Genomic DNA, 13835 nt, shown 5'->3' with positions numbered 1-13835 from the left:
TTCTTAAAGTAGACCCCTTCATCTCTATCCATCCCAGTACAGTCTAAATCCATATGCTATTTCCTAAACATTACTAGCATGATCTATAATTATTTTACGTGTTTATCACCTTTCTTCCAGACCAAAATGTAAACCTCATCAGGGAAGAAAGTCTGTCTTGTCTGTTACTGTACTCCCAAGCACTTAAATAATAAGATACTTGACAAACGCAATGAAGGAATGAATGAATGAGAAATGAACAGACAAAAAGGCCAGCAATTAAGCTGTTTGCTAAAAAATTCAATTCGCTTATTCCTGGAAAGCCTAAGATCCAAAAGAAATACATCTGGCATTAGCTCTGTGTATCAGATTAAGCAAGAAATTATAAACAGGAAAACAAATCAGAATAACTGCCACTTGGTACTTTCAAATATACAACTAAAAAGCACATATTTTAGTCACAAATAAGCTAAAGAGAAAAACTAAGCCACAGATCAACTTTTACCTTGAATCAGATATAGGTTTGGATGCCTTTCTGCCTTTAATTTTAAATTCATGGGATGTTCCTTCAGGTTCTTTCTCTGCTTTGAAAGCCACATTTGGTGGCACAGGAGGAACACGAATTCGCAACCCAAACAAATGCTTCTTCTTCTTTATTTCTTTCCCAGACATAAACCTAAATTTTTAAAAAAATTGACTAAAATTTAAAAAACTGAACACATACGCATGGCAGACCCTAACTCATAACTTTTGGATATAAAGCCTTTATAACATGAAAGTCCACCCAATAACATAAAAACCAACTCTCTCCCCTTGCTTTCCTTGATTGTTATTTGCCCCAGAGCCAATCCATAATAGGATATGATAGGGGAACTGGGAGGGGAGGGCAGAACCAGAAAGGAGAGAGCACACATCCACTTTTCTCCTTAAAACATGGCATCTAACTTTTTAAAAGAAGGAAGAAGACTATGGAGTACGTCTTTTTAGTCCCACTGTGTTTTCCATATTTTCGTGTCATCTGTTGAAAATATCTCAAACAGATTTAGGAAAAGAAGAATTCTATTTAAGCGTGGATCTGTTGGAAGAGAAACTCTGGTCAGAAAGTATTAAGTGAGAGCATTGGAAAAGAAAGTAGATCAATCTCGGAGGTTCAGAAAATAAAAGGAGTGTCTAGTGTATCAGATCTGGAATTGGAAATAACCCAGAACAAAGAAGTGTAATTTCAGCGGGATTGGATCTCTGAAAGATATATTCCTTATCCCTTTCTCCAAGTCCTTAGGGAACTTATTCCAAAACATCCCCATCTATCTTTACTCTACTAGAGAGTGCGTAGCCTCAAGAATCACTACTAAATGCTTGGATTGTTATTTCACTTTTATGCAGGTTTGAGAAAAGGGACACCTCACTTCTACTGTAACAGAAAAAGACGTATTTCTAAATACCCTAAGATGGATTACAGAATTGATTGTCCCATAAAATACTTTGACAGCACAGTAACTGCTCAGATACTTTATGGCTTTTGAGCTGTCTTAAAGATCTGGCTATTAGGAAGTTTAACATTTTAGTGAGGAAAAATGTCAAGTTCAAAATAAAGAACTTGTTACTAACAGAAATTTTATAATATAATTCAACAGTTGGGTTAGAGACAGCATATGCTTTTAAAAATTATTTCTGTTGTACTTCTAAGAAATGAAGATAATCTCATTTTTAAAAAGGAGGGAAAAATGTATACAAGAATATATCAAATAGTATGACTTAATTACCAAAAACTTAAAGCATTAATACTACTTTTCTGTAACTGATGGCAATAATTGATCTTAAAACCACAGATCTCAATCATTTTAAAAGTCATATTCTCTATAACACATTCCTCTATCTCTTGCATATTCCCACCAGCTAATGAGATTTTATTTTACTTTCAGTAGATTTCATAATAAAAACAAGTCATTACTGAGTATGCTTTTTCAACTGAACAGGCCAAATTCCTCTGAGACACTGATATGCCTCCCATTCACCATTCCCAGAGGATTGCTCTTCCCTTCTCCAACCTGTGAGAACCACTGCTTTACTCTGACTGAAAGAGAATAGGACATTAAAAAGTTTAAAAAGGTATGTACTAGTTCTATACACCAAACTCACAATTTTTAAACAATGCCATTATTCCTTATACTTACTAAATGTCTCCCTCATAGGGATACATAAAATAAATCAACTTACATGGTCTTGTAATCATTTAATGCCTCCAGAACATGCTCATATCTTTCAGATTTTGGTGTGTCTGCCAGCTGTGAAGTATCAAGAAACAATTTAACGCACTATAATCTCATCAATTAGTAATATACAGGTGCTAGATAGAGGAAATGTGATCAGAAGAAAAGTGTACTAACTGGTAGTCGGAAGATCTAAGTTCTAATTCCCAGTCCTCAGTGACTAGCTTTATGATCTAAGACCATTTAACCCTCAAGGCTTGTTTTCCCACCTATAAAAAAGGAAGTCTAAATCCTATACTAATTACACTACTAATAATTGTATGGACCAAATGGTGTGTCTAAAAGAATTATAAACTGTTACAAAAATGGGATTTTATTAGTTATCATTGAATTTATTTTAGTTCTATAACCTGGGGAAGTAATATATTAGAATTACTTTAATATCAACCATAAGAGCTTCTAATAGGTATTAATAGGGAAGAGTATAAAATTTAATAAAAAACATACAATTTTATTTCCCAATACTTCTTATATTAGCACAAACTAATTATAATTTTTAAAAATGCTGCAAACTTTGGGGATTTTATTTTCATATACTTTAGCAAGCCTTAAAACCCAAAATGATACAGTAATTTTTTATCATCACCAACAATTTTAAAATCTAAATACTCAATTCTAGAAAATATTCCCTTTTGTTCCAAAAGGGGTTCCTTTGTGACATTTCTGCCTCTTCAAAGTTTAAAGATTGGGGTTCAATAGCAAAATATTCTAAATTATACAAAGCCCCATCCTTAATTAAAGCCACTGAAAAAAAAAACAATTCCAAAATATCACAACTGACTTTCAAAATTACCACCAGTATGTCCTTTAACAGTTCAAACCCCAAAACTTCAAAATGGCTTGTAGTAAAAAAAAGCAAACAAATCTGCCAAATGAAGTAAGTCATCTACTCCAAACCCTCTTTATTTTATAGCCAAGTGCCAATAATTCCGCTCATTTAACATTCACTGAGCGCTTATTCTGTACCAATGTGTTGTGTTACTTAAAAAATAAAAGAAAAAGAAATAGGATAGTTTGGTGCTTATTTCCCTATACCATACCACCTCCTCCTATTGTAATTTCTGAAATATCCAGTGACAGAGCATTTCTATTAAAGGAAAAATAACAGAGTCAGACATTACAGCTTGAAAGAGACCCTAGCTGTCCACCTAATTCAAGCTTCTGTCAATATTGCCATCCCTTTTACAATACTGTTAAGTCACTCCACTTTGACTTAAACATTATCACTGATGAAAGCTGAAGAGGCATCTCTTGAGGGAGCCCATTCCATAGGCAGAAAAAACCTTTCTTCCTGGAACTCTTCTGTTCCTCTTTTATAAGACAGTTTTTCCAGTATTTGACAGTAGCTATCATGTCTAAGTATAAGATTAGGTTAAAGTTCTTAGCAGCCACATCACATGATTATTTCATATTAAGCTTTGGCTAACTAATTCCACCCTTTTCTTCTCCCTCCATTTCCCCACCCCAACTCTAAGATCCTGTCAGATGAATTGCTATCAAGTACCCCCTCTATCATATGCTGCTGCTTCTGTACTGTTGTGTATTTAAGTATAAAAGCAAAACTTTATGACTGTTTTTAATTTGATTTTGTTTTCAGCTCAGTGTTCATGATGGTCTTTCCCTAAATTCTGCTATTCCTTCTTGAATTGCAGGTAGAGACAGACAGAACCTGTGGCTCTCCATTAGAATCTCCTTCAAGAATATTTCCAATCCACTGACTGCTTTTGTCATTATTATTAAATTAATCACAAACCCATTTAATTTTAACTTAAACCAGTTCATGTTTTAATACCTTATCTGAAACTGAGTTATACTGTGTCTACATAATACTCACAGCATTTGACATACTACTGTTGCAAACCATATCAAAAGAGAAACCAAGTTATTTAACATGATTTATTCTAATAAACTGTTTTTTCCTTATTGATTTTTCTATCTTCACAAGTCATGTATTTGAAAGATCTCTAAAATTTTTATGACAATCAACAAAACTGAGTTTTTAATTTCTCAAATCCACTCCTCTTATATTTTTTGAAAATCACAATGAACTCTCTTCTTTTGATACTTAACATCCATGGTTTCTCAGAAATTTTATCTGTAATTTCCTTCAGTACTCCAGAACTATTTTGTATAAGACTGTATATTTCAAATCCCATAATGGGGTCAACAAATCCCTTTCTATATTTTGAAAATTGAGTGTGCAAATATTATAGTGTAAATCAAATAATCTGTATTAGAAGAGCACCATATGCTAGGTCTTCCATGTAGCCTTGAGTCTATAATATGTATCTTCAACAGAATAATTTTGGTCCTCCCTCTACAGACAATAATCTCAGACTATGCTTTCACTTTAAGGGTTGTATATTTCTGTACAGACATAAATGCTATTATGTATAGTTCTAACTCTGGCCTTCAATAAAATACACATTCAGTTCCAATACTGAATTCCATGCCACCTAGGCTTAGGTATGCCAGACAACTTAAGTAATTTGTTTGCCTACCTATACAATCTATGCTAACATATAATATTCAAAGCCCCCAGTATTGCTGTTAACCAAATTTCTTATAATTTTCACTTAAAAAAGTATTATACCACTTTTTTCTCTAGCCAAAACATCATCTCTGTCATAGTATTTCATTTGAGTTTTATCTGTGCTTTTCTCTTCACATCCCTCAAAACCAAGGTAGCACTCAATACATTGTTCTGCGGTTTTTAAAATTTAAGACCACAGTTAACAGAAAAGTAGGTTATCCTTATAGAACTAAGATTTCAAATCACATTAGGGCATCAAAGACAAATGAAAATAGGCAGATTCCAGAAAGTATTAACACCTCATTTTAATTCCCCAAAACAATCTGGTACAACACTGATACCTCATTTTAAATGAAAACCTTAAGCAATCTTTATCTGGGGTCTCAAATGTTATATACCTTTACTATCTAAAAGAAAATATTCCAAAACATAGTAGACTCTCAAATAGCTATGTGCTTGGTCTATATATCATTAAGACACCAAGACTCAAAGATGTTTTAGAAAAATCACACAAGAAAACATGATGTAAGATTATCATTATGTTCTAGGATGTTATAAAAGTTTCAACTTCTCTTCAGTGGAATCTATAAAATAACATTTGAAAGAAACCCTATGATACATAAATGTTAAATTTGCCTTTCCGTATGAAAGGATATACTATCCCCAAGAAATATAATATTTTTGAAATTTCTTTTTGTTATTAAAAGAGGTCACAGTATTTCCTTTATAACAATTTTTTTAAAAAGCCTAATAGACCAAACAGGTACCATTAAATAAGATTGCTTCAAGTTACTGGGAATCTAAGTAAGTATTTATTAGGCTTGCAAAACAATATAAAATACCATTAAATTGTAGCCAGTGCCATCATATGTAAAATTAAGTTATAACTCTGCTCAGAAATAATGGTAAATATACATGCCTCCCTGTGACTAGGTATCCATGATATATTCCTAAACAAAACGCCATGAAAATCTCAACTTCTCAAATCACAAGATTTTTTTGCCTTTACCTAGCTAGACAAAGAGAGGAAGATCTACCTTTAAGAGAGTATAGTCACAACTATTTTTCTGTTTTGTTTCATTTTTGAGGATAAACTTCTAGAGCAAGTGTTCTGTCATACAATCTATAATATGTACAGTAAGAATTAATGTTCAAAATTATTCAAGTACTCTGATACTCAATTAACCAATAATATATTAGCATACAGTATTTTCCATGTTTTAAAAGTTATTAATACTGTTGTATAGATTTTAAACGTGGATATAAGAAGAAATTTTTGTTAAACTAAATTTAGACTAGTGAAAAAATTCAATTTGCAATTCAATTTGTTAATCAAAAATTTACTATTTTAAAAATGTGGAATAATCCATTATTGTATTATCTTGGTTTCTATTTAAAGGTAAACTAAATGAAAATCACTAAATAAACATTACAGACTGGCATAAATTTTATGGTGTCTTTATTATTAATATCTCACTATAAAGGTCAATTATAATTACAGTATAAAGATGTAAAAGAATAATACAGAGAATTAAAACCTGAACTTCCATCTGTAAATAACTGGTTTGAGGATGGGATGACTAAGAAGTCTGAATATTTTCTTTTTTTTTAATGCAAAGATCAATAAAAAATTATTAGGAAGTCACTTGTTCTGACAAGAAATCTGGTGGTTCAAAATAATGAAAACACTTCAGAAAAGTAAAAGTTTCCTGTTGTAAAGTTTTATTAGATTGTAATCATGTTTTTCTTAATTTTTAAGTTATAGAAACATTTTTACATACTGGCAAAGAATAAGAAATCGAAAGAAATAATCAATCTTCCCATGTTTTCTTCCGTCTGCTACTTCTATAGCTTTTCTTCTTCCTTCATAATTACAATCCCTAAGTAGAATTTGTGCCTCATATCGAAATTACCGAGTATCATAATTCTTCCAAGTGGTAAAGATACCTCAAGACAAATGCTGGGCATAGAAGCCACAGAGCATAAATCTGCAAAAAAGTAAAAAGCTAACCTTTTCAAACAATATTGCTTCTCTCTCACTTACCAACTTTACATTTCCCTGTATGGCCCCGGAAGATGACTGGTTAGCCAGAGACGGGTAAGATTCCTCAAGGGAGGAACAACCTAAGACAGGCACAGTCGCAGGAGGGCCATCAGGTGAGAAATTGGGGCTCAACAGAGTTGAGGCTTAGAACCTCACCCCCCGTTTTGAGAGAAATCTTCTGCATCCGTGCATGTTTTGTTGCCTTGTCTAGCTTGGATTAATACTTAGTCTATAGGCACACACCTGATCATCTACATTTGCCCTCTTACAGCACTAAACTACGTTTTCTACCTCTATCTTGCATCTACCTACCACTTCAGCATTTTATTTAAAAAAATAAATAATAATAATAATAATAATAAGGGAGAAATGTGGGATTCACATATAAACCAAGTATAAAAATCAAACGAATAATCATGATTGACCTGATTGTTTATAGTTCATGATGCGTGATCAAAACCGAAAGTTTCTGTGATGACTGCCCTTGTACTGTTCACCATGTAAGAACTTGTTCACCATGTAAAAACTTTTTCGTTATGCTTCAGAAGATTGGAGACTGTTGAGAATTAGGCTTGGGGTTGATTAATGATTGTGCATTGAGTCCCCTATACAGAATTTTATTGTTGTTAACAACCATATGATCAATAAATATGAGAGATGCCCTCTCAAAAAAAAAGAATAAGAAATTGGTATTTTTTATTTCTAAAACATTATTTCCTAAGCTAAGAAAATGAAAACATGTATCTATTGCTAAAATAAATTTTTTCTGATACATATCAGAAGTTCAGCTGGAACTGAGATACCTAAAATTCATAAACTTATTTCTTTAAAAAGGATTGATTTTTCTTTTCTATTTTCAGCCTTTCAAATAAAATTTAAATAATACACTTTTTACTAAAATATGATAGCATTTTAAATAAATACAACTTGAGTTTTTATACATATGCCCATTCTGTCTACATGAAGTAACTACTGCAGAATTTAGTCATGTGAAACAAAAAATGTATTAATAGGAATATAGATATCTGAATATGAATTGCTGAAAGAAACATGGTTACAAAGAAAACATTTTAAATGAATGTATTACAGCATTAAATATTAGGTTGACTATAGCAAACACTATAGTTATTAGTGCTTTACACTTACTTCTTACTTTTATTACTAACCAGTTATTTAAACTTTATCAAATTCACAAGTTACTCACTTTCTCTCAAACTTCATCCATAAAAAGAGCATTTAACAAAATGCCAGTGTTGTATTCCAATTTCTAACACTCAAAACATCTTAACTCATTTTAATAATATCCTTGATTCTAAAATCTAACTATTCTGAAAGTGTTTTTATTTTATACAACTGATCTACCACCAGCTTTTATGTAAATGTGCATTATGCTCTCCTTGAGGCCCCATAAAACTCCAAAAAGTCCCTTGATATTCTATTTGATATGAACATTAAAAAATTGTCTGTCTAAAAGCTATGAATGCGGAAATTCTTCCTAAATTTCAAATCAGTTTAAACAATGTTTACCTCAAAAAGTAATATGGCTAAAACTCACACATCTAAATACACATATTATAAAACAAAACATTTACTTAACCAAAGAGTAGTTCATATCTATACTTTAATAATCCTAAATAAATGCTAAAAATAAGGTAACAAAGTTATTCTACTTACTTTCTTCTTTGTGCTATTCTATAATTTCAAATTTTTCTCAAGGAACATGCAGTAACTTAAACACTTTTTAAGACTCTTTGTATGCCAGCATATATAGCTGGACTTTGCAAATGAAAAGCAAAATGAGATGTTAGAATGAGGGGGATAATTTCCACCCAGGTAGTTTCACTCATTAACTCATTATTCTAACACGATTACTGAGTCCCACTGTTCCTGGAAGTCAAAAACACGTAAAAAAATACACCAGTAAGAGAGAAGAGAAGAGTGTTCTATGTTTACAGAAACACATTCTATGTTTACAGAAGAGTGTTCTATGTTTACAGAAACACATTCTATGTTTACAGAAAAGTTAGAAGAAAAGGAGGAAGAACCATAGTAAGATACCCAATAATGAGGATTTAAATAAGGATTTCTCCTTCCCTTCTATCTTTAACTACAATAATTCTCACTTCAGAAAATAGAAGAATCAAGTAATTTACTTCTTTCTCCTACATTTTTACTGGAGTCAACAGGTCACAAACAGGAGGATGAAGGCTGGTCTCAATATTCTTACCAAAGTTATTTTTCGCTAAACTAAAAATTAAGTTCTACTTTAGATGTGTGGCTTATACATGTGTCCTAGTTGCTTTTAACAACAACGACGAAAGAAAAAAAAGGACATCAAGAAGCCAATAAAATTAGACATCTTAGACCACTTACCTCTCCAGGATGCAATCTATCCCAGTTTTCATTAATGTATGTCATAAGTTCAAGTTCAGAATCAAAGTATTTCTTTTTGTGAATAACACTTAGGTTGTAAAGGCATAGGTGTGCTATATCTACCCTAGAATCCAAAAATAATCAAAATACACAAAAACAATGTTTTGAGTTATTGTTAGAAAAATCATGCAATTTTTTTTATAAAACCAGAAATTAAAAAACTCAAAGCATTCAGGGGAACAGAAGGCCAATATTATAAGTCATATTTACAATACAATAAATCATTAAATATGAAAATACCTGGAAAATATTTAAATATGAAAATAACTGGAAAACATTTAAATAAACATTTACTTATCCTGAATAGTAACTAAAAACTAAAGGATATTTGAGTAACTTAAAATATATTCAAAGAGGATCTGACTTCAAGAAAAAATAACGTTTCACTTAAATATAAGCCACAGAACAGCTCATACTTTAACAGACTTCATCTGTTACAAGAGTTAATTCTTATCATTTCCTAAAATATGTAAAACACTTAACAAAAATTTCTAGTACTTACTATAAGCATTGTATCAGTAAATCTCCAAAAATTCATCATATTTCCCATGCCCGAGAATTAATACACTGAAGCAAAAACTGGCATTTTGTTTTAAGACCTTTCTCTCTTCTACTGTCTGCTATTCTGATGGCTCAAAAGAATTAGAAAAATGAATAAGAACCCAAAAGAATTAGAAATATGAATAAGAATTTTGAAGATCTAAAAAGATATCTGAAAGCTATATTTTATGCTATTAGAAAATGAATGGCCTTATTACTTTAGCAATAAAACTAGATAATATTTGGTGAAGATGACATCAGGTTTGAGGATAACGAAAGGAAAAAAAAAAAACAGGCATAAAGAACAAAAGATTTTTATTTAAGCCAAATAAATGTATATAGAAAGTTTCACCCTGTAGGTTTAAGACTATGACTCTTTTTTGTTCTTTAATAGAAATGTCCGTACTTACCACTGTAATGGTAGACGTTTGAGGTATTCTGGTCCAGAACTGCAGACAGAGCAAATAAATGTATAAAACCTAAGGAAAAAGAGAAGTTGTATATTGAGTAATCAAGGATATACATAATCACTTAACAACTGAAGTTAATACCCAGCAAGTGCATATCCTATCGTGGATGTAAGGACTGGTACACAAAAAAAATATAATTCGAATTATGATATATGATAGTGATGTAAAGAATTTTTTTCTGGTAACAAATAATGAAATAGTTCATACTGGGGAGAAAGGACATTTTTTTTTAAACCATTAGAGACCTTCAGAGTTCACGCACAGATTCATATACAGGCATTGTTTACTAATGGCTTATGTGTACCAGGAATTGTGATGGCGACCCCCTTACACGTTGTTACATTTAATGCTCAGAACAATGGTAAAATAAGAGGATACAAGTTGACCTTTCTAAAGTCAGAAAGATAATAATTTAAACCAGATGTTTTTATACCACGTTTAGTGGTCTATCTTTATTTTCTTCCTAGAGTTCTCTTTGCTACTGTACATCCTCCTAGTCCAGAAAGCATATTAGATCCACTTTCAGAAATTCTTTAGATATAAATTGGGTATATCAAGGTTCTGTGGACTTTTCTGTCATAGGAACTCTGGGTTTTTTAAAGGAAGGTACCAACAAGATTTGTTTAGAGTACTGTCGGGGTACAGGAGCAAATATAATCATTGATCAAATACTTTACAGCTTTCTGGAATGATATCCAAATGCAAAGTTTTTTATTATTTTTAAATTATGTATAATTTAAGTATATTATTTAATATTTTCCCTCTAAGGTGATCCCTTTACAAATCACTATTAAAACTACTTTTAGAAACCGAAATTACAAACATAAACACAATAAAAAAGCTAAAAAAACAAATCAATGAAGTTCAAATGTCCTCCTCACCTGTCTCCAAATAGCATTGGCTTTTGAAGGCATTGCACACAAGCCTCATGAAACCACTGCTTACATTTGCAGCATTGTAGCATCTTTAAATACCAGCTATAAGAAAAAAGTCAATTTAAAATTATTACCTTTTGACAAGGTAAAAGTTTTTAAAAAGTGGCATTATGCAGAATACAGTTCTGATTATAGTATCACATCTCTGCTATACTCTTTAACATTTTCTCTTTCCAAAAAAGGTTATTAATATTGACCATTTCATCCCTCCTCTGTTACTCATGAGAATTTATAAGCTGTTGAAAGATACATCTACTGTTTTCTAGTCAGCAAGGACCTGGTCCCTACTTCCTACGCTAAGTAAAAAATCTCTGTCAAAGCACAAATAAGCCTGGGAATTTTTTTTCAAATCAACTCTCTACATGCTAGAAGAGATCATTTTCAGAGGTCACTGATATATACAGTTGTTTGCCCCTCACCTGCCAAACAGCCATAGGCAGCTTGGTATTTTCATTGTGTTTGTTATTCTTGGCCATTACAGTTGAAAAGGAAAACAGTACAGCAATTTAGTAAATTTGGTTAACATAATTATAATCCAAGAATCTACCAGGTGTAATGACTTTGTGATAGGTCTTATTCAAATAGCTGAAGATGCTAAAATTGACTCTTCAACTAAGGATATCCTCTCTTTTCAGTTAGTACATGATTCTGATATATTGATATCCTTACTTGCTACCCAAACAATGTCTTGTCTTCTAATAAATCTTTTGCTCAACAAGTGAGCCCCACATTAATTTTAAGCTATATGGAAAAAGGCAAGAAGACAGCTATTAAGTAAGCTCATTAATTCATCTAAAGACTATAATAAATACTAAATATGTTCCAGGTACTCTGCTAGGTGCTTTAGTTAGTGGGGGTTAGCAATATCAAACACAGTTCATGTAGTCATGGTATTTCGAGATAAGGAATGATCTACCTCATAAAATAATAATGTCTATAATCGTTTCCACCTATTTTGAATAATGCTTTAAACTAAATGCTACGTCTAAGTGAGTAAGGGAGAAAGATCAATCTCTAGGCCTTTTCATTGTATCTCTAAGCAATTTTGTATTTTTTAAGTAATTTTAAGAAACTAGACAGAATGCTTCTTAAATCTGCAGATGACCAAAAACTGGGAAATATTATCAAAATGCTAAATCACAAGAATTCCATAAAACTGGAAATGAGGTAGAACAAAGAACTCAAAGTTCCTTTATTTACATATATCCATTTATTCATCATTCAACACTTTACATGTCCCAGGATTCTCCTTGACAGTACCCCTATCTTAAAAGAAGCAGAGGAAGTAAGATACAAAGAACAAGTAATTATTTTAAATAGAGCTAAATGTAAAGCTACTTACTAATTTTTAAATGAAGTGCAAATACATGATGCACAACCTTGACTTAATATGTTTTATTAAAAAAAATAACTACAGGTATTAATTGACCACCTGCCAACCAAAACTGAGTCAAAAGATTATGATGCCCTCAACCCCGTTTTGAGAGAAATCTTCTGCATCCGTGGATGTTTTAATGCCCTTGTCTAGCTTGGATTAACACATAGTCTACAGGCACACACCTGATCATCTATAATTGCTCTCTTACAACACTAAACTATGTTTTCTACCTTTATCTTGCATCTACCTACCACTTCAGCATTTTATTAAAAATAAAAAATAATAATAAAGGGAGAAATGTGGGTTCCACACACAAATCAAGTATAAAAATCAAACGAATTTTCATATTTGACCTGATTGTTAATAGTTCATAATGCGTGATCAAAACCGAAAGTTTCTGTGATGACTGCCCTTGTAAGAACTTATTCACTATGTAAGAATTTGTTCACCATGTAAGAACTTGTTCGTTATGCTTCAGAAGATTGGAGACTAACAAGAATTAGGCTTGAGATGGATTAATGATTGTGCATTGAGATTGACTCCCCTATACAGAATTTTATTGTTGTTAACAACCATTTGATCAATAAATATGAGAGATGCCCTCTCAAAAAAAAAAAAAAAAGTTTCCTCCAGTAAATTTTATTGTCTCCCTAGGACATTATGTATTTCTCAAAATCTTCAAATTGCTGTTAATAAAATTTCCACTAGTTCATTAAAAAAAAAAAAAAAGATTATGATGGGACAACCAAAGAGAAGTAATACAATCTCTCTTTGCAACACCAGAAGCATCATGTCAAGAACTCTGACTAGTCCGATTATATTCTTTCAGACTATTACTGGAAACACTGCATTTTCTAATCATGACACCGGATTTCAAGAGTAACTTTCAAGAACTGGAGAACAACTGAGAGAGTTTGTAAATCATGTCATAAAGAATGTTTGACAGCAATGGAGATTTTAGCCTGGAAAAGAGAACACTATTAGAATGTGAGTCATGAGAGTGGGAAATGAAATATGATTGCTGGATTGAAATATTTTAAGAGTTACCTCCTAAGAGAGGTAAGATGTATTTGTTTAGTTCTAAAGAGCAGAACTTAGACCAATGATCAGAAGTTAAGGGTAAATTTCTAAACATTCTTAGAATTCTCATTGATTCATTGAGCAACTATTTTTTTTAAGATTTTAAACAGCTCTATTGAATTATAATTTACATTAGATTACAGTATTTCAAGTGTACAATATGATGTTTTAAC

General features: G+C 31.7%; 2 protein-coding genes across 7 annotated transcripts in view; one reads left to right on the top strand and one right to left on the bottom strand.

The window, feature by feature from the left end:
- MTF2 (metal response element binding transcription factor 2) overlaps positions 1–13835 on the bottom strand; it is an 89556-nt gene that overhangs the window by 15960 nt on the left and 59761 nt on the right. For 5 of the 6 annotated variants that reach the window (XM_073234296.1, XM_073234297.1, XM_073234300.1 and 2 more), the window contains 5 exons: positions 11151–11246; positions 10210–10278; positions 9200–9323; positions 2197–2264; positions 485–655 (listed from right to left, as the gene is read on the bottom strand). In XM_073234296.1, the coding sequence (XP_073090397.1) occupies positions 485–655; positions 2197–2264; positions 9200–9323; positions 10210–10278; positions 11151–11246 (528 nt within the window). The remainder of the gene's footprint in view (positions 1–484; positions 656–2196; positions 2265–9199; positions 9324–10209; positions 10279–11150; positions 11247–13835) is intronic. The other variant, XM_073234298.1, reaches the window with a different exon arrangement.
- TMED5 (transmembrane p24 trafficking protein 5) overlaps positions 1–13835 on the top strand; it is a 55527-nt gene that overhangs the window by 39969 nt on the left and 1723 nt on the right. The window lies entirely within an intron of this gene.

The sequence above is a fragment of the Manis javanica genome, chromosome 4 (assembly GCF_040802235.1).
Source record: "Manis javanica isolate MJ-LG chromosome 4, MJ_LKY, whole genome shotgun sequence".
NCBI classification, from domain to species: Eukaryota; Metazoa; Chordata; class Mammalia; order Pholidota; family Manidae; genus Manis; species Manis javanica.
The sequence above is the reverse complement of the archived record's forward strand: the minus strand, read 5'-3'. Positions and strand labels throughout refer to the sequence as shown.